The sequence below is a fragment of the Trifolium pratense genome, linkage group LG6, assembly GCF_020283565.1.
Source record: "Trifolium pratense cultivar HEN17-A07 linkage group LG6, ARS_RC_1.1, whole genome shotgun sequence".
Classification (NCBI taxonomy): domain Eukaryota; kingdom Viridiplantae; phylum Streptophyta; class Magnoliopsida; order Fabales; family Fabaceae; genus Trifolium; species Trifolium pratense.
In genome coordinates, this window is record NC_060064.1 from 42,899,151 (window position 1) to 42,920,572 (window position 21,422).

Below are 21,422 nucleotides of genomic sequence, written 5' to 3' on the forward strand. Positions count from 1 at the left end.
CACACAACTTGGGTCAAACTCCAAATGTCTAGTTTTAGATGTAAATGTCTAGTTCTAGCTGTAAAAGGGCGTTAAAAAGTCCAGCATCAGCTGAAATTGACTAAAAGTTGTTTATCTCATCTTATAAACCAATTTCATAGGATTGAGTTATTGTCTGTCCAAATTCTAAAAGGGATCAAGTTCATTTCACTCATTAATAATACTAAAGTCAAAATTAACAAAGTGACCAATGTTCTGAAGTCCCAGTGAGTTTAACTCGGTTGGTAGGGACATCACATATATTATGAAGGAGCCGGCGTTCGAATCTCAGACACTCTACTTATTTATCTTTATGACTCGTTTGGTGCGCAGGATAAGAAACAGGATATGATAACTGTATCATATCATGTCTCAATCCAGCGTTTGGAGCGACAGCAGGATATGATAAGTTAATCTTAATCCTAAAACTTATTCTATCTTGTCTCTCTCTCTAGTTAAAAATTTTATCCTGAATTTGAGCTGGACTTAAACAGGATAGAATAAGAAAATAATTTATTAATAATTTTTTTAATAAATATAAAATAAAAAAATATAAATAATAAATATAAATAATAATAATAATAAAATATAAATAATTATATATTAAATAATATAATTATAAATAATTAAATAATTTCATATTACATTTAAAATAAAATAATTAATTTTTAAATATATAAACAATTTTCTCGTAAGGCTAATTTTGTAATTTATATAATCTAAAAAAAATCAAAATTCTACTAAAATTACAATATTTTAAAGTAAAATAATTATTATAAAATTGCAAAAAAGTTATATTAATTTAAATTTTATAACAAATTAAATATAATTCTTTTGCAATGGTAGTTTTATTATTACATATGAAATATATCATATATTTATTTAGCTTATCTAACATATATAATTGAGTTATTTATTTGATTATGATTCATATAAAAAATTTAACTTGTTTATTTTCTCATGATGTTTATTTAAAAATATATAAAGTTATTTGATTACTTATTTATATTTTTTATTTATAAAATTTAAAATATTACAAAATAATTAATAAAAATAATAATTGTTTTACAAGGGCAATTTTATCATTTAAGTATGTTATATATTTTATCATGTAATTATGGGAGAGTATGTATTAAAAACATGATATGATAGTTATCATGTTTGTTATCTTGTGTGCACCAAACGAATGATAGGATAACTCAGGATAACTGCTATCCTGCTTATATCCTATCATATTCTTATCCTGCTTTATATCATATCATGTCGTTATCCTATCGTGCGCACCAAACGGGCCCTTAAAATGGAATTTCTAGCCACTAGACTACTAGACCAAATAAATAAATAAATAAATGCCCTGATTATAATATGCTCAATAATCAAATTACAAGGTATTTCCGAATCATAAAAGCTCCTAACCTAACTGCGCTGGTAAAATATTAATAGGAAATAAAATACTAATCAATATCCTCACTACCCAGGAAAAAAATTGGCACAGGAAATAAAATATCTATGGGGGGTCTTCACTCTGACTAGATGAGGAAATCAAAATGAGGCACTCAAACCTTTATTATATGTAACATATGTGCTGAATAGAAGAAATAAGGACTGTTGGATGAGAAAGAGAATAAATAAATCAGTTGCCAGCATCTCGGTTGTAGTACTGATCGAGATTCTTTGCCGGTATACGATGAAGAAGCTCGCGAGGGAAAATCCGAAGCAAAGTCCATGCAAGATCTAGAGACTGGAAGATGTTGCGGGTATCGTATGCTCCTTGGGCAACAAACTTCCTCTCAAACTTGTCGAGAAATTCCAGATACAGCTGTTAATAAAGAAGAAGAAAAGAGGACTTAATTAATACCATCACTTCAAGAACAACTTCAGTATAATTATAAAAAAAAATCATAAAAGGAAAATATTAGAGACCAGGTCCTCAGACGAAAGTGCTTCTTCTCCGACCACGGCTTTCATTGCCTGGACATCCTTTCCGATGGCATAATTTGCATAGAGCTGGGGAACAACATAATGACACCAATAAGATAGTCTATAAACCGAAAATTAGCAATACGATAAACAAAAGAGAGGTAAAAATTACGACCTGGTTGGACACATCAGCGTGATCCCTTCGTGTCATTCCCTCCCCGATGGCACTCTGCAGAGGCAACCATGATACAATATAAAACCCCATAATTTAATTTTTAATTGACGAGTGATGTTAACTTAGCTAGAAAAGGACCAGAATTTTGACAAATTTCAGCTAGATTAAAGGGTGATTGTTGGACGGAATCAAATGTAAGGACCCCTCACTCGTCCAAGAGTAAACAAAGTTAAAATGAAATTATCAGTCGATAGCACTTTGTGACATCAAACAGACAAGATTAATCTCACCTTCATTAATCGAGACAGCGATGGAAGGACATTGATTGGTGGATATATCTGGTAAGAAAAAACAAAAAAGGAATAGTGTGTTTAGTTTCAGTCTGAAATTCTGTAAGCAATTCACTATTCACCCATGTAATACATCCAAAAAAAACTCTATTGTGCATTATTCAGGTAACTAAACAAGCAATGTTTATATAATAACATCTAAAACCTTCAATATAACCGACCTGTCTGTTGTGCAACTGTCGGTCAATATATATCTGCCCCTCAGTGATATATCCAGTAAGATCAGGAGTTGGATGTGTAATATCTGTATAGAAGATGTTCAATGAAGATAATCAGTCATAATTAAGAGTGCCTTACGCATGAGAGCTGAAAAAGTTTAGTAATATTTCATCACCGTCGTTAGGCATGGTTAGAATTGGAATTTGTGTAATAGAGCCTTTTCGTCCCTCGATTCTTCCAGCACGTTCATATATTGTTGCAAGATCTGTATACATGTAACCAGGATATCCACGTCTACCTGGAACCTCTTCTCGGGCTGCAGATACCTACAGGATCCAAAAGAATTTGAAATTACAAAAATGATAAAAGGCCATAGAAGGATTTCATCTATCTTTCCTTTTGCAGTCTCTATAAAATTACGCATGCGCTCCTTTAAGTTTAACCCTTTCACAGATTGGTCCTAAGTATTTTTTTTCCTGAATTGGTCCTTTAATCATTGCTCATGAATAAAGACATTGGCGCAAAAATTAGGTACTCTGGGTTCTAGGGTTTTTGGACTTGGAAATTTAGATTTAAAGAAGTGAAGGGAGAAAGGAATAGAAATTAATATGACATGTCTATGTGCTTTTTTAACGGAACTTGTTAAAAAGGCTAACGGTGCAAACAAAATGTCATGAACCCAAAACATTGAGTGTGAGCATGATGAATGGGCACTTGAAGGTTTTCATCTCTTGTTGTGGAACAAAAGTCGTGGTTTGCACAGTCACGAAATACCACATAAAAGATAACAGGGCAGGGAAGGCATAACTTAAAGGCTAGAGGTTCAAACGTAAAGCAACATCAAATGCAGGAAGGAAAAAAAATACTAGGAGAACCAATCCAAAATAATGGTCAAACATAAAGGACAACAAACGTAATTTTTCCTAAAACTTATAATCGAAGGTATATTACCTCACGAAGAGCATCAGCATAAGAACTCATATCTGTGAGTATCACAAGAACATGTTTGCCGCATTCATATGCCAAATATTCAGCAGTAGTAAGAGCAATACGAGGAGTGATGATACGCTCAATTGTAGGATCATTTGCCTGCAATAAATCATAGCAGAAAAAGAGCAACCATCCATAGGATCAGCTCCTCCACACATATCAAGAAATAAAATTTTGAAAATTACATTTATGAGTATCCTTAAAACAATTGTAAGGTCACCAATAACACACCCACCCCTTGGTACTTCCCAAAATATTTCTTATTCAAAGTTTCACTAGTGGTTGAGCTTAACGAGGCAAGAGATTAATATTGTATTGATTACAACTGTGTAAAAATATGTTGGATTTAAATACAGGGACAGAACATAATGGGAAGGCAAAAAACAACAAACAGATGAGAATAATAGAACACTTGCATACTGGTTCTAAAGATTACCAGATTAAGGAAAAGGGTCACTCTCTCCATAGAGCCATTCTCTTCAAAGTCACGTTTGAAAAACTGTGCAGTCTCCATGTTAACTCCCATGGCTGCAAATACAATAGCGAAATTGTCCTCTTCTCCACCCTGTATACATTGATAAATTTTCTTTGAAAAACCACCTTCATCTTACTAAGTTTAAAAGTAATATGTTTGAATGCATAAATAAGCAGAAAACAGCCATAATAACTTGTATTGAAGCCAATAAGCACAAATAGATCATCTGTAAGCGCCAAACCAAAAAGCTAGGCCATTCAAGTAAATTATGTCAGATTCTTCATAACATGATTTTGAGGAACCAGAAATTATAAATATATTTCCTATTTAATTTTTTAGTTTCAGTTTTCAAGAACATGTTAGTAAATGTAACACAAATTTTTGTAACACAACTAGGAAATAAGCTGATTCAAAAGCACCCCAAAAGGAATTAATTAAATGCATTTTGGAATTAATCAACTAAAAAATAAGTGTTACTCTCCCACTGCATCAAAACTTTAATAAAAGTGATGCATGTGCAATGAGCATTAATAGCGGTTTGTTCAAATTCCACAACACACCGGTGCTATAGCGCTACTATAGCATTAGCCGCTATTTGACAACATTTTGATCTAAAGAATGTATCGCAGAACAATAGTGATTTGTTCAAATTCCATTGCACTATAGCACTATGGTACTAGGTGCCGCTATAGACGATATTTAAAAACGCTGAACAAAATAGCCAAGTTCTCTTTGGGCCCTAAAAAGTAAAAACTACAGCTGATTAATACAAGTTCCTATATTGCCTTAGCCAGGGACATATAATCACAGAAAAGGATGAAGACATGGAACACAAGTAACATTGTACGCAGCTCATATTTCAGGAACATGTAACATATTAGAGTAAATTTACTTTAATAATACATCCACAATACCTCAAGAAGATTATCGGATTTCTCTAATCGCTTGACTAAGCCCGCCTGACGACATATTTGTGCAGCAATTTCATTATGAGGGAGACCAGCAGCTGAGAATAGAGGGATCTTTTGACCTCTAGCAATAGAATTCATGACATCAATTGTAGAAATTCCTGTCTGAATCATCTCTTCTGGGTAGGTTCTCTCACTAGGGTTGATGGAACTACCTGAGATGTCCAGAAAACATTAGAAACAATAAAAATAAATAAACCTGTGGAATTAGACCTCCGTAGAAGGAATTATATACCTGATATGTCCAAGTAAGCCTCAGGTAATATGGGTGGACCGTTATCAATTGGTTTTCCAGAACCATTAAAGATGCGGCCAAGCATGTCCAGTGATACAGGAGTCTTTAACACCTATGAACATAATAAGAGAGAAAAAAATGTGAGTCAATAGTTTGAATTTATTAACAGCACGTCAAGGAATCCAAATAAAAAAGAACTCAATAATCAATACTCGAGGATAAATTGGTAAGAGATAAAATAATCATATTAAGTCAGAGTCTATTTGGAGTAATGGTAGGAATGGCCAGATGTATGGTAGCTTTGAAAGCTAATGGTTATAGCTTCTTGATAGAATTGTGGTGGTACCGTGGAAAGCTTACTTTCCAAACAAAAACATAATCAGGTTTTATTTTTATTTTTTTGAGGGAAAGAACATAATCAGATTGGAAAGGACTAAACTTAAGATATTAACCCCAGTAAAACAAATTTAATACTGACATAGTTCTTAGAAGCCAAACCTTATGAATGGCACAATTTTGTCAAACCACAATGCTTCATCTATTTTCGTATAGGAAGTTGATTTTCTTAATTACCATGTTTTCCAAAAGTACTATATTATACAACCAAAGTCCCTTCATACGTTACCACTCCAAAAACAAATACATAATATAAACTTTATCATTCAATAAGCGATGTATTTATTATGGATACTAACGAAGCCACCCTGCACTGATTTTCACCAATAATTTAGATGTGCTAATGGGATTGTTATTTTTCTTATTTATCCACTATTAGTACATAATTTTGAAGGCAGCATATATTGAAAGACAAAGCCAGGGATGGACCCAATTCTATGTTAACCACTATGAATATATTGCACTTAAAGTAAAAGTAACATATTATTAAGGTCTGCGACCCATTAAGAATTACAATTTCTCTTGGACTAAGTCACCACCTAGCATATACATTCAAGAAATATTTGTATACATAATTCAAAGAAGCAAACAGGTTATACCTCTCCAGTAAATTGCACAGTTGTGAATTTATTGTCAATCCCAGACGTACCTTCAAAAACCTAGAAAATGGTATAAAAGGAATCAATACATCAACATGAACAAAGTAAAGACAATACTAAAAGCTTTTCCTTGTCAACTCATAAAATCTGAGAAACATGGAAATCTTATAGTAAATTTGGGTTATATATCAATGATAAGCGTGAACTTCTCCTTATGACATATGATTTTGGATGCACAAGACAGTTAGGTAGTATACAGTCACTCACCTGAACAACAGCTTTTTCGCCATCAACTTCTAGAACTTGTCCACGCCTCGTAGTTCCATCTCCTAACCGAATATTAACAATCTCTTGATACTTAGGTCCCTGAATCAGTTAATCATTACGAAATTCAGTCACACTATACACAAAGCAGTGCATCCTCAATTCCTCGTCACTGAAAAAACTTGAAAATTCTAAAATATGCAGCAAGCATATCAGAGAGACAGAGTAATATGGTCACTAAATTACCTTAACTTTTTCAAGAATAACCAATGGTCCAGCAACCCCAGAAACAGTTCTATATTCTGCAGCATAAACAAACAATTAATCAACTAAAAAAAATTGATCAATCCAATAATAGCCCTTAAAAACTGAACCTTTGGTTCAATCAAACATTTTTACATATACCTTAACTGCAGGAAAAAAAAAATACTATGAATTAAAATGAAAAGGGTATAAAGGAAACTGACCCATTCCAATCTCCAAGGTTCCATCTTCGACATGAATATTGTCAGCCGCACCCATTTCTGAAAATACCAACAAAGAATTAAGACACGGCAAAGGGAATGGTGAAGCAAGTAAACAAGTTGGGAAGAGAAGTTTGAGTGATCCTAAATTTTGAATGATGATTGATCTAGAGAACGTACGTACCTGTGTGTTTGTTTGATCCGAAGAGGAAAAGCGATAGATGTTGTTGTTGTCGTTGTGACAGATCTAATAGATGATGATGGACCAAACAAATGCAGGAACCATCAAGGAAATATACCAATTATTTGTCTCAAATGAAAAAGATAATTTATTTAGAGTTCTTCTTTTCTCACGTTCCCTGTGAAATTATGAAAATAATCTTTTACACCCATCAACTTTAATAGTTTATTTTATTAAGAGTTTTGTTACGTGTGTTACATGTTAACAATTCAAAAATAAAAATATTTTCTTAAATTTGTGTCATCGACTTTAAAAAGAAATTAGATGTATAAACTATAAATTATGATAAAATATTTCGTTTTTTAAATCATTAATGTTATAGAATAGAGAGGTAAATAATAAAATTTCATTGGTTTAATTTGCAAAAAACTAATGGAATGAAACCTAATGGAACCAATTTTATTTTATATCATTCAATCCTTCAATTTTTATTTCTCCCAATTTGGGGTGTAGAGGATTCTTGGGGTGTATCCACTGGAATGGAACTTCATATTTTTAATATTACGCTTTTATTCTTTTTATTTTCTCTTCCTCTTTTCAAATACGCATATTTCACACGAGAAACTCTACATTATTTATTCTTCTTCACAAAACTCTCTTCACTTCTTGTGTGCGCTGACTGCTAATTTTTTATTGCCCAACAAGGTATGCCATTTTTTATTGGTCATTGTTTGCCCAATGAAAATAGATTGTTCTTGCATCTTTAAAAAAATAATCTTAAAGAACATCACAGTTTTACAAGCTTGAGCATCCAAGGGTTCTATCTTATAGTTTTCAGCTTATTCGTTGAATAAATTATACACCACTTTTTTGTTTTTGTTTTTTGATACACTTTTTTGGATACACCTTGTGTGTGATACTGTGATATATAGAAATACGAAAAATTGCACTATCATATTTCAATTGGAATCGATTACGTTAGTTGATCATATTTTGAAATTGTATTCGAGTCTTTTTTTTCGTTTGAGTTAATTGGAGTTATTGCTTATAATTTAATGTTTTAATATAAGGATAAAATTGGAATAAAAATGTTATAATTTATTCTATTTCCTTCACTTTTTAAATGATGGAGTGATAATTTTGTTCTATTCCATTATTGAATATCCAAATAATGGAATTTGTGTTTCATTCTGTCCCGCTCCACTTCATTCTATTACGTTCAATTCTGCTCATTTTGTTTTGTATCATCAATCTAAACATAGCCTAAAAATGTGTTTAGATAAGAAATTCTAGAAATAGTTGATTTTAAATATTACTCCCTCCGTCCCGGAACATTAATCCTTTTAGATTTTGGCACAAAAATTAAGAAATAGTTGGATTTTAAACTATATAGATTATAGACTGATTTGTCCTCATTGTTTTTTATTTTTTATTCACATTTGTTTATTAAGTTTTTAATACTATATGCACTTGCATTAAGTGTGTTTGGATTGTCTACTCACTTGATTTTCCCAATTTTCCCAATACACGGCAACTGCTTGCAATTTGCCATATATAGCTATCTTTCTAATTAGCTCCACGCCTCCACTTAGTAAACATAAATTTTGTTTAATAATTTTATAAGGAAAATGCTAAACAAGGATGCGAAAATAGTAATTTGGCATTGGAGTTTGTGCAATCAACTCCTCAAAAGTTTAAAAAGTGTTCTTTTCTTTTCAAAACTTTCTTTTTTTGGTTTCCTTAACCAATGCCCCGGGGGCACCGGTTAGCATGACCCATTTTATAAGGGTATAAATGGAAGAATATGTGTAATTGTTTCTTGGTTTTTTAAAAGGATTAAAGTTTTGGGACAAAACTAAAATTCTAAAAGGACTAAAGTTTCGGGACGAAGAGAGTAGGAAATAAACCCTAAAATCGGCTGAAAAACCTAAAATCGACCATAAACCCAAAAAATTGACCGAAAGATCTAAAATCGGCCAAAAACCCAAAAATCAACTATAAACTCTAAAATCGGCCGAAAACCTAGTTAGTGTTTTAAGATTACAAATGTTCAAGCACACAAATAAGAGACTTCAAATGCTCAAGCAGACAAGCAAGAGACTTCTTACAATCTAACTTAATCAAATAAAAGATTGATTGAGTTTTATACTCGATATACAATCAGAGGTGTAAGCAATATAAAGCAATGTAAGACTCTAAAAGACTTGGGACTTTTTAAGAAATTATAAGTTAAATTTGATCTTAGATTTTGACAGAGTAATTGTTCTTTTAAAATGCATCACGAGTCTTTTAATTTTTTCATGTCTTTAGCTCTTTATATAGAGATGAATAAAAAAGTCGTTGGTGAAGAAAACAACACCCAAATTTGAGTCTTTGAAATGATTGATCATAGACATTGGAATGTTTCTTGATAAGGTTAATGTTGTTGAAAAGACATTTGAATTCTTGACTTCAAAAGGAATTAACCGTTTCATTTCATTTGTCTGTGAAGCTTTTGTTTGTTTCTGCACGTGTTCAGAAGAAGACAAATTTGACTCTAAGTCTGATAGTGACCTTTCAGAGTTCTTTAGATGCTGACGTGTCCTTTAAAAGTTGATATCTTCATAAGCTCTTCAATGTAAAACTTCAGAGTCTTACCATTTAAAATCTGATCTTCTGAATACTCTTCATATTTCGATGCTTCAATCTAGAATCTGATAGCTTTTGACTAAAAACTTTAGCTTTTCTTCAAAATTACAAGTACTCTTATATATGCTCATTTACAAGTCCCCCAAGAGAGGCTTTTATATTAAAAATTTAAAATAACCTTTATATGTGTATATTCAAATACTTTATATATTTTGTTTATTTAAATTTTTCACACAATATGTGTACTAATTTGTTTATATATGATGTTTATTATTGTCACAAGACTCACAAATCACAATAATGTCTTAATTTTTTTATTTGATTTATGTTTAAAATTTATTCTTTTTAACAATTATTTTGATTAAAAGTAATATAAATTTGATATTTTTTTAATGTTGATAGATCGCCTAAAAATGTGGGGATCCGCAAAGATAAAGATAGGGATGAAACCCAAAACGGAAAATGAGAATGGGAATAGGGAGCATTTTAGATAGTGGAGCAGGAAATGATAAAGTACTCTTCTCAATCCCCATTAAAATCCTCGAACCACTCCGAGGCAAAACAGCGTATGCGTATCTATGACTAAAAGATTGAACAAAAGGATGAACTAAAGTGATATATTGCAGCAGGATTTGGAAAATAAGATTTATGAAAAAAAGTCACACCATGCGACATACAGAGTGAAGTAGAAGAGGAGATTAAGTAAGGGTCATGCTAACTAGTGCCCCGGGGCACTAGTTAAGGAACTAAATAGGGAAAGAAAAGAAAAAAATTGCATTGAAAAAACAAAAATTTAAACTTTTAATATGTTGACTTCACTAGTTTCAAGATAATAATACTATCTTTAGTTACCTTAACCAGTGCCCCGGGGGCACCAGTTAGCATTTTCCATTAAGTAAAACAGGTCATCTGAAGGGAACAAATAGAGAAGATGACAAGTCAACAAAGTTGTATTTTTGGAATTTTTGTTTAACCCATCTCTTTAATGATGTCAAATGCAAGGGAGGTTAGTGCTTTTACGAAAATAGAGGAGGAGGTAAATGTCATTTGTTATTTCTTCTCTCTCGGTGCCGGGTCTCGAACCGAGAACCTCAAAGTTGAAGAATGAACCCTCAAGGGAGGTCAATGTGATTTACCCTTATTATATATTTCAACTGTCCTGTATCTCCTTCACTTTCTTCCATGGATTTATTACATTTTTAGTGACCTTTTAGATGCTTCATTACAATTCAAACCTTACTTGAAGAACAGAAACAAAATAAAATGGTTATGTTAACACTGACCGTGAACACAACTATAACATTACTTGAATGTGATGTAACTTTCAATTCATACAAGTTCTTGCACAATATCACCTATGGCTATTATTCTCCTCTCTCCTCACTTCTCTCCCTGATTGGATTTACCACAAAGAGCTGGCTATATACAATGAGAATAACTTCCTCAGCAAGTTACACGAAGATCAAACACACATTGTGCCTTTATATTAGAACTCAAATCATGCAACTTCTGGGACAAAGTCACCAAAATAAAAAGGGAAAAAATAAACTAAAAAGACTTTCATAATGGTCATTAAAATATCTCTTCTGTTATAATTTGTGAGGAAAGAAGAAAGAACCTAAACATGAGTATTAGTATTCTAAAAACTTACAGTTCGGATTTAAAGAATCGAAGTGCCTTGTTTGTTGCTATTGGAACATGAAAATACCTGGTATTCACACAAGAAAATGATACAAAACAAAGATAAAAATGCAACTTAATATCAGGTAGCACCAGCTTATGTCGGTGCCAGTGTGTTAGGACGAAAGTTGACACCACCCCCTCGAACGGAAATATTACTGAACTTAACATTGCTAGCCCTACTCACAAGATTTGAGTCGATAAACACAACAATCACCGTGATATCATCATGAAAATGCCTACGAACCCCACGTTCAATCTCAGTTAAGTCTGAATATCTCATTTCTCTCTTCTTTGCTGCTTCTTGAAGTGCAGATTTCACAAGCCTCCTCGCAATTCCCTGTAAAAAGATATACCAATATATGACACATCAATTTATATTTCTATTTTTCATTTAACTCATAATAAAAAAGAAAAAATGACTGCGTGTATTCATATTGGTGTGTCAGTATCTTACAGAGTGGGGATTATTTTGAACTATATCAACCGCTTCTTGATTGCTAAGGTGCTCCCAGAGCCCATCAGATGCAAATATAATAAACTGATCTTGTGGCTGCAACTCATGAACAGATATCGATGGTTCTGAGCTCAATATTGGCTTCTTGAACGGCTCACGAAGTCGAAACTTTGTATATAGTGGTTCTCTATTGAACTCAGGTTTTTTCAGATATACATCGCCAATAGATCTAGATATCTGCAAGGTAAAAAACATATAAGAAAATAAAGTAATTCCATAAATGAAAAAGGGACGATCCACACGTCCAAGTCAAGCTAATAGCTATGCTGATGCTGATAACACACAAAATGACAAAAACTGCCATTTCATTCGGTAAAAGTTCAAATACTCTTGCAAGCAGTGGAGAGATAGATATCAAAAACAAGTAATAGTCACAATGTTCATAACGCTCTAGAGAAGGATTACCAGTAAGCAGTGTTCTGAAATAGCAGCTATAACAACACTATAGTGCAGAGATATTTGAACAAATTGCTACAGTATTATAATAGCAATTTGTTCAAATACCTCTGCATTATAGCACTGTAGCATAACTGAATTTGAACTAACTGCTATTTTCTGCCATCTGCGAATAACACACTACGGGTAAGAATCAAGAAAAGAATTAGACACGACAATTGACTTACTTGTATTAGGCCCTTCACACGCCATACATTATTCTTCAAAACAACAATGTTTGAATCGTCAGGGTGTGAAGCTCGCAGCTCATGTCTTATAGACTCTATTGCTGCATTGTGCTCTGTTGACAATTGCACAGCTAAAACCTCTCCAGTTGCCTTGACTGCTCTTCCTAAAACGGCCCGGGAATCCCCGAGATTTGCTATATAAAGAGTGCCATTACAAATTACACCAACAAGACAGCATGATCCAACAGATGCAATTTGTGGTTTCGTTGACCACTGTTTAGCAACAAGAGACATAAATCCATCTTCTGTTGCTTCAATTGCCTTGCGTATTATATCCACCGACATTGTTTGTTGCTCTGCAGCAAACCCTGAAATTTAATAAGCATGAATACTTTTAATTATCAATCATACAGAGAACCACAACTCAGAACACTGCTAAATCGTTAAACGACCAACATACAACTATCTGGCATTGAAAACCACAGTTTCTGCAATTTCAACTCAGCATACTTCTCTGACTTTTTTACCTAATAACTAATGCATACTTGATGTGATAATAAAGGGGGAAAGGCACTAGGAATAAAACCGGAACTGCATATCATGCCACATGCGATGCTCTCATTTACTTGGATAGAATGAAACTATTAGAACAGCAAGCCTAGTTCAAAAGAAAGCAAATACGAGCATACAAAGAACACGCGATATTTAATCAGAGTTCGGACAGAGTGGCTGCAATACCTTTCTATCAATCAAACTTAGGGTTATAACCAAACAAATAACCAAACAAAAAATCAAACTTAGGGTTTAGAGAGTACAACTTGTATTTAAATACTACACTCCAGTTTACAAGATTACCCTGAACTGAACGAGCGACCTACCCACTTATCAGTAAACTAGGAGTCATACCCAACAAAAACTGCAATTTCACAAGGCAAAAATACAAACTCTTCTAAATTGTAAGCTTTCTAGCTTAACAAGATTTCCCTTGGACCCATCTTTACATCATATTTCACCATATGATTTTGTCGAAATTAAAAACAAATATTAACTACTACAACCGCATAGAATTAAAAAGTATATACAAATACAGCTGAGTAACAAGTACAATCTATTTCAAATTATAAATGAAAAAAATACAGCTGAGTAACAAGTACAATCTATTTAAAATTATCAATTAAGAAAAAAAAAACTTTAAAGAGTTCACTCATCTTGATGTGACTTACTCTTGAGATGGTGAACTAAGTGATCATTGATAAACCTTGATGTCTCAGGCCCTCCATGCCCATCATAAACACCGACAAAAGTACCGTACGGTCCAGAATCATTAGAACTCAAACTACCCGATTCAATATAGCTCTGGTCCTCCAATAAGTTGTTGGCTTGGACCACAGCCATTGAAAATTCACCATTCAAGTGCTTCCCCAAGTCTTTGTACCACAAAAGTCCATCCTGTTTACCACCAGCATCAGAACCCCCTTGCGTATATCGAACCACACGTGGCCGAAAACACCTAGTCAAATAGTTCATCAACTCTGAGAACATCCCTCATTTCAATACATAACCATCAATAATTTCCACATCAACCAACCAACCAACAACAACTACAACACTCACTTCAATGATGAATCCACTGCAAAACACAATAGCATAAACAAATTACTACTAATTAACAAAAAATCAAATTAAGGTTTTCAAACCAAACAAGCCACAAGTTACAATTTTGCAAGGGATGAATAAAATTAGCTTCTATAATCAAACAATAATAGTTATTGCTATTTAAATCAAAACATAGACTATGACCAAGTGCATCCCCCTAATTAAGGAAAATGTCAATAGAAAGAAAAGGTAAAATTGACACTCAATTTCTTCTTTCTAGATTTTCAAAGGATAAGTCAAACCTAACTTTTTCCCCAAGACAAAGTTTTGGTCAGCTCATTGGAAATTTCACAATGACATTGGAAAAGAAAACCCTAACCCTTAATAGTCTCCATAAAACCCAAAAAAGAGGAAAAATTAAGAGAAAGATCTTACAGAAAAATTAGAGGGTTGAATTGAATGGAAACTATGGTGAATGAAGTCCCAGTTGAATAAAAGAATGATCTTGAAACAAGATGAAAGTTAAGAGCATGTGGTACCACAGATCTGTGGATTCATCAAATCAACATGAAAGAAAAAAATTGGATTATAGGGTTTGCTTGCTCTATAGTATCTGTGTAGATGATGAAAAGGGTATTGTAGACTATGGGTGAATTAAAAAACAGAAGAAAGATTTGATTTTTTTTTTTTTTTTAGTTAAAGGTTAGGCCAGCCGAAACGGAAAAGAAAAACTTTTTTAGGTTTTTTTTTTTGTGTGCAAAAAACTTTTTTAGGGTTTACTAATACTAATAAGTAATGAGTGTTCTGGATTTATTTATTTATTTTAATTTAACTAAAATTATTTTATCATACATATATATATATATATATATATATATATATATATATGTATATATATATATATTTTTTATTAGTCATTTTTTAACTTATAAAGATACGACTTTTGTAAGTGAAAATTTATAAATTAACATAAAATTATATTTTTTTTGCATAAGCTATTTTCATAAGCTCATAAATAAGCTAAATCAAAACAGACTATGTGTATTCTAAATTATGAATATATGTTTTGCTAAAAAACATAAATAGATGAATAACCAAAAATGACAAAAATAAAGAAAAAAATAAAGAGCAATATTTTTTTTTATAATAGAGCAAATTGTTATTTAAAATTAAGTTAGAGGGACAATAAGTGTAATTTTGTCTTCAATTTTTTTACTCACAAATTTGCATAAAAAATTATTATTTAAGATTATTCCCTTCACACTTTTTATGGGCATTCATTGAAATTTTCAACATATAGTATAGAGCAAAAAAAATTCAATAGTACAATTAATGTGTATATTTTGAATATAATAATAATTTTTTAGGGTCATGCTAAAAAAAGTGTTATGGGATACTGTTTAGTAGTTTGTTTATTTTTTATTAAATAGTTTAATGACTAGAAATTTCACCTTAAACGTAAATAAATGGAGTGCCCAAAATTCGGAACCCCAACTTCTGCATATAATGCGATGTCTCTAACTAAAATATACAAAGACTTTTGACTATAATTATTACTAAATTATATTTGATACTAGCGGGCCAGGCAGGCGCATTCCGCGTCTGCCTATATCTAACTTATGTTAAAAAAAAATGACTTGTTGAGTTTGTTAATAAAAGATTTTTGTTACTAAAAAAAGATGTGTCTTATATTATGGTGAATTTGTTAATAAAAGATTTTTGTTGCTATTAAAAAAAATCAAGAGTATTGTTGGTATTATGAAAAATCGACATCAAAACTCATGTATCCTCTTTATATATAGTATAGATGTAAATGAATTTACAATTGAATTTTCATATTTCAAAGCAAAATATAGAGATATTATGTTTTTAATAAAATATTAAATATATTTGATAACTTATAAAGAGGCTTATTTATATAAATAGAGATACAAATTTTCTCTAAAAATAAAATATTTATAATCAAGGACGTAAGAAGTATTAAAGAGTGTTTAAAAAACAACCAATAAGTATTTCTATTATTATAGATTAGATATATTTTATTCGGTCTCATATACAAAAAAATTGGCTTTTTAAATTTATTGAAAAAATATATTTAATCTATATTTATTGAAAAAATGCATTTAATCTATATTTAATGTATTTAATCTATAATATAAATATTATTTTTTTAATGAATTTTTTTTTTACAAACTTTTTTAATGAATCTAAAATGCATTTAAAATGTCAATTTTTTATATTAAATCAGAAGGATTACATCATTTCAATGAACTTAAAAGTCAATTTTTACTTATATGAAAATAGGAAAGAGCAAGATTAAACTCTATTGAGAGGGGGTTGAAATGTCCGAGTCAAATTAACTTGACGATGAAAGAAATTGAGTCGGATTAAACTGATTATGAAAGGAAAAAAAAAATACAAAATTTGTTAAAGACCCAACAATGGTGAACTCAAAAGACAGCAAAGCAAAGAGGTCCACACCATAACACTATGTGAGGGAGAGTCAATGGAGCATGTAACGTGGAGCAATGACAATTTTTTGTTAGGTTATTGTTATGGGCAAAATGGGTTGTAATCATGACACGTGGAAGTTGTGTGTTTTTAACAGCATGTGACCGCTCTAAGCTGTATTGTTTGTACACGTGTATTGTTCTGGTGCTGCAGAAATGAAAAAGTGTGCATTACGAGGTGAGGGTGGATAAATGCAAGTTTTTCCGCAGACGTTTACGCACCGTTTCATTGACAAATGGATGTCTTATTACCGAGTATTGTGATCTCAATACTCGGTATTTTCATGCAACTGCTTCTGCCCGGAAGAAAAAAAATCAAATTGTGCAATTAGAGGACTGCCATGGTAACATTTGCAATTCTACCGAAGGCCTGAAAGCTATAGCAAAAGATTATTTCATAGATATCTTCCAGCAGCAACAAGGAGAACGCATGTCTGTTCTTAATGCAGTCAGTCCAAGCATTTCAGAGGACGATAACAATGATCTCACTGCACCTTTCACTATTGCTGAGTTTAAGGATGCCGTCTTTTCAATGGAAGCAGATAAATGCCCCGGTCCGGATGGATTTAATCCCGGATTTTACCAACATTTCTGGGATCTTTGAGGCAACGATATATTTATCGCTGGATGCTCATGGTTAGATTGTGGCGCATTTCCTCCAAATATCAACTCTACTAACATCGCTCTTATCCCAAAAGGTGAGTCCCAAAAGTCAATGAAGGACTGGAGACCTATCTCGTTGTGCAATGTCCTTTATAAAATTGTTGCAAAAGTCCTTTTAAATAGATTGAAGCCGATTCTTGAGAAATGCATATCGGATAATCAATCTGCTTTCATCCCCGGACGATCAATCCTCGACAACGCAATAGCTGCCATTGAGATCATTCACTACATGAAGTCCAAAACTAGAGGCAAAAAAGGTGCAGCGGCGCTTAAACTGGATATTAGCAAGGCTTACGATCGCATCAACTGGGACTTCTTGAAAGACATGATGGCAAAGTTGGGTTTCTCTCAAAAATGGATTGGATGAATTATGTTATGTGTTGAAACGGTAGACTACTCAATTATTGTTAATGGCCACATGGTGGGGCCTGTTATACCTGGCAGAGGGTTACGGCAAGGCGACCCTTTATCGCCGTATCTGTTCATTATTTGCGCAGAAGGGTTGTCAGCGCTTATCCGACAAGCTGAGAATAGAGGGGATTTACATGGTATCAAGATCTGTAGAAATGCGCCTGTTATATCTCATCTTCTCTTCGCGGATGATTGTTTCTTATTCTTCAAAGCAACTATCAATGAGGCAACTGTTTTAAAGAATATTCTCTCTGTTTATGAAGCAGCATCTGGACAAGCCATCAACCTCCAGAAGTCTGAATTCTATTGCAGTAGAAATGTCCTCGCTGAAGTGCGTGAAGCTATTGCTAATCAACTCGGAGTGACTCAAGTGCTTGGTACTGGTAAGTATCTTGGTTTACCTTCCATGATTGGTAGGAGTAAAAAATCAACTTTCAAATTTATCAAGGATAGAATTTGGAGGAAGATAAATTCTTGGAGTAGTCGACACCTCTCTCAAGCAGGCAGGGAAATTATGATTAAATCTATTTTACAATCCATTCCGACTTATGTGATGAGCATCTTTCTTCTTCCAAGTACTCTTATTGATGAAATAGAAAAAATGCTCAACTCGTTTTGGTGGGGTCATAGTGGTAACAATGGCCGCGGATTACACTGGCTCTCTTGGGAACGCCTCTCGGTAAGCAAAGATTATGGAGGTATGGGCTTCAAAAACCTTCAAGCATTCAACATTGCCATGCTAGGTAAACAAGCCTGGAATTTAGTCACAAAACCAAGCAGTTTAATCACTAAACTTCTCAAAGCTAGATACTTCCCTAAATGTGATTTTTTTGACTCAAGCATTGGCCATAATCCAAGTTATGTTTGGAGGAGTATATGGAGTTCAAAGTCAGTTGTCCAAGGAGGATGTAAGTGGAGCATTGGTACCGGAGAGAACATAAGTATTTGGGAGCAAAATTGGCTCAAGGAAGGCATGTCAATTCCCATACCTTCTGATATGCAGCATGTTGGTGATATTACAATAGTAAAAGATCTCATGTTGCCATACTCAAAATCATGGGACTTTGCCAAAATATGTGACATATTTGATAGTAGTATTGTCAGGAAAATTATGCAGACCCCTCTCTTTGCTTCAGTGTGTGACGACAAATTAGTGTGGAAGCTGGAACAAGATGGCAATTACTCCGTACGCAGCGCTTACAAATATTGTGTTAACATTAGAGGCAGTCACGACAGATACGGCGTTGCTGGTCATTGGAATCAGATCTGGCGCGCGAAAATTCCACCAAAAGTGAAAAACCTTCTTTGGCGTATAGGTCAGAACGTATTACCAACGCGCAAGAGACTAAATAGCCGCGGTGTACAATGTCCGGTGCAATGTGCTATTTGTAACGACGCAGAAGAAGACATCTTGCATGTGCTGTTTATGTGTATGACAAGTAGGCGTTGTTGGCAGCGAGCAGGGCTATGGAATCATGTAAATGCAGGTCTGAATACTAATAATAATATTGATGATAATCTGTTCTCAGTTTTGCACAGGCTAGACAAAGATCAGCAAGAATTCTTTAGTGTGATGGTGTGGAGTATATGGAAGCGCAGAAATAATCAAGTATGAGATAATATCACCGACTCCGACCAAACTGTGGTAGAACGAGCTAGACATTTAATAACAAGCTGGCGCGATGCACAACAGATCCGCTCTCTAACCAACACTATTCAGACAGTCCCGCAGAAAATGATTTGGGTCAAGCCAAGTCATGGAAGGTACAAGTGCAATGTAGACGCTTCTTTTTCCCTTACTCATAACAAAGTGGGTATTGGTATGTGTATAAGGGATGACCATGGAAGGTTTGTGGCTGCCAGAACACAATGGGTAGAACCTATTCTTGATGTGGAGCATGGAGAAGCCATTGGTTTGTTACAGGCTTTAAAATGGGCGGTGGACCTACAATTACATGACATAGACTTTGAGATGGATTGCAAACGGGTAGTAGATAGTATTTATAGCAAAAGAACCTATTTTTCTGATCTTGGAGCTATCTTAGGTGACTGTAGAACTATTTTAGCTTCTACTCTTGTGAACTCTCATGTTAAGTTCATCCGGAGACAAGCAAATGAAGTTGCTCATAGGCTTGCCGGGGCGGCTACATCGTTAGCTAGTTTCCATAATTTTATCGATATTCCTACATGTATTTACGATATTATTATGAATGAAATGAGATAAGCCTTTTACTGTCAAAAAAAAAAAAGGATGTCTTATTTCAATTTCGTCTAGCTAATATGTGTCATAAATGTGTATCTTAAGGAACTTAAAATCGCTGTAAAAAAAAAAAAGAACTTAAAATTGAAAAATTTACATTAAAAAAATAATATTTTGACTTTGAATGTCCCGATACAGAGTATTTTAAAAAATCTTTTAAAATTTTGTATACTAAAATAAATACTATTTTATAAGATAAATAAAAAAATAATTATTTAATTTGACTGTATAAGTTATTTACATTAAAAATGAAGAGAAAATAATTTTAACAAGGGAAAGACCTTTGTTCCTACGAATCTCTAATGTAATAGAGAAGTCAAAACACATAGTTCTTCTAAAATATATTTGTTGGTACTTGGTTGGATTGATTTTATTACTTATCCAATTTTAATTATTTATTTTTAGTAAAAAGGTTGACCGAAATAAAAGAATATAATAAAGGGATTAATAGAATTAGAAAATAAATAAATGAATAATTGAATATGGTCTCTGTTTGTTTCGGGTCTGTTTGGTAAAAATAAGCTATAAGCTAGCTGATAGCTGATAAGCTAGCTGATAGCTGAAAAGCTAGCTTATAGCTGACAGCTGAAAAGCTAGCTTATTGAAATTAAAGTGTTTGGTAAAATTAGCTTTTAAAGTGGTTATTAAATATAAAATTACATAATTGATAGTGGGTAGTTTATTTTTTAGAGTGAGTAGTTATTAAATTAAAGGGTAAAAATGGAATAAAGTGTAAAAAGCTATAAGCTATAAGCTCAAATGCTACTTGAAATAGCATCTGAAAAAAAGCTATAAGCTAGTACAAAAAGCTTGTTACCAAACACCTCTAATTTTTTGAAACAAGCTTATAAGCTCATATAATAAGCTATAAGCTAGCTTATTTGTGTTACCAAACAGAGCCTTCGTTTACACGACTATGAGAGAGAGTTATAGAACTGATGTCAATCGGCGCGGCGAAAAATCGCCTATTGGCGGATCAGACATAAAATGTAATGTAATAATAAGAAAAAGAAACAGACTGCAAAGGGAAAAAAATAACGATCTTGTAGTTATTGTAGGACAAATGCATGTAACCGGTGTCGATGATGACACACGGATCTGGCGGTAAAAAGATACGCACGCCAATTGACGCGGCGGCGAACGGGTAAGTCCGGCGGTATGAACACAAACTTAGTAACACACTTGCTCCTACAATGGCTACGTACAGTGTGAGAATCTTATTTAGTTGTGACAACGACTCTGATGCTACCCACTGGTATTGCATATTGGTTTAGTGGCTTTTCACGTTTGCCGCGTTATTATTCTGGTTTAGCAGCAGGTTTATGATCATATTGTGACTA

At 33.1% G+C, this 21,422-nt stretch overlaps 3 protein-coding genes across 3 annotated transcripts; 1 reads left to right on the forward strand and 2 right to left on the reverse strand.

The window, feature by feature from the left end:
* Positions 1-1,352: 1,352 nt before the first annotated feature.
* Positions 1,353-7,379, reverse strand: LOC123889395 (V-type proton ATPase subunit B 2). The gene is made up of 15 exons (XM_045938714.1): positions 7,198-7,379; positions 7,017-7,073; positions 6,796-6,851; positions 6,553-6,651; positions 6,286-6,345; positions 5,291-5,402; positions 5,002-5,210; positions 4,049-4,177; positions 3,574-3,711; positions 2,798-2,948; positions 2,625-2,707; positions 2,404-2,451; positions 2,114-2,167; positions 1,942-2,025; positions 1,353-1,837 (listed from the first exon to the last, which is right to left on the reverse strand). Exons 2-15 carry the CDS (start codon positions 7,069-7,071, stop codon positions 1,652-1,654), a joined length of 1,464 nt encoding a protein of 487 aa, XP_045794670.1. The 5' UTR covers positions 7,072-7,073; positions 7,198-7,379; the 3' UTR covers positions 1,353-1,651.
* Positions 7,380-11,388: 4,009 nt separating this feature from the next.
* On the reverse strand, positions 11,389-14,996 carry LOC123891300 (probable protein phosphatase 2C 60). The gene is made up of 5 exons (XM_045941139.1): positions 14,674-14,996; positions 13,866-14,272; positions 12,643-13,010; positions 11,960-12,196; positions 11,389-11,842 (listed from the first exon to the last, which is right to left on the reverse strand). Exons 2-5 carry the CDS (start codon positions 14,182-14,184, stop codon positions 11,600-11,602), a joined length of 1,167 nt encoding a protein of 388 aa, XP_045797095.1. The 5' UTR covers positions 14,185-14,272; positions 14,674-14,996; the 3' UTR covers positions 11,389-11,599.
* Positions 14,997-19,557: 4,561 nt separating this feature from the next.
* LOC123892310 lies at positions 19,558-20,046 on the forward strand. Its single transcript, XM_045942104.1, has one exon. The coding sequence runs from the start codon at positions 19,558-19,560 to the stop codon at positions 20,044-20,046; it is 489 nt and encodes a 162-aa protein (XP_045798060.1).
* The last annotated feature ends 1,376 nt before the right edge of the window (positions 20,047-21,422 follow it).

Coding starts and splice junctions, on each gene's coding strand:
- LOC123889395 (XM_045938714.1), bottom strand. CDS start 7,071: ATGGGTGCGGCTGACAATATTCATGTCGAAGATGGAACCTTGGAGATT. Junction 2,708..2,797: donor TCTAACCATGCCTAACGACG/GTGATGAAATAT, acceptor TCTTCTATACAG/ATATTACACATCCAACTCCT. Junction 2,026..2,113: donor ACGCTGATGTGTCCAACCAG/GTCGTAATTTTT, acceptor GTTGTTCCCCAG/CTCTATGCAAATTATGCCAT.
- LOC123892310 (XM_045942104.1), top strand. CDS start 19,558: ATGATTTGGGTCAAGCCAAGTCATGGAAGGTACAAGTGCAATGTAGAC.
- LOC123891300 (XM_045941139.1), bottom strand. CDS start 14,184: ATGTTCTCAGAGTTGATGAACTATTTGACTAGGTGTTTTCGGCCACGT. Junction 13,011..13,865: donor CTTAGTTCACCATCTCAAGA/GTAAGTCACATC, acceptor ATTAAATTTCAG/GGTTTGCTGCAGAGCAACAA. Junction 11,843..11,959: donor TTCAAAATAATCCCCACTCT/GTAAGATACTGA, acceptor ATCTTTTTACAG/GGAATTGCGAGGAGGCTTGT.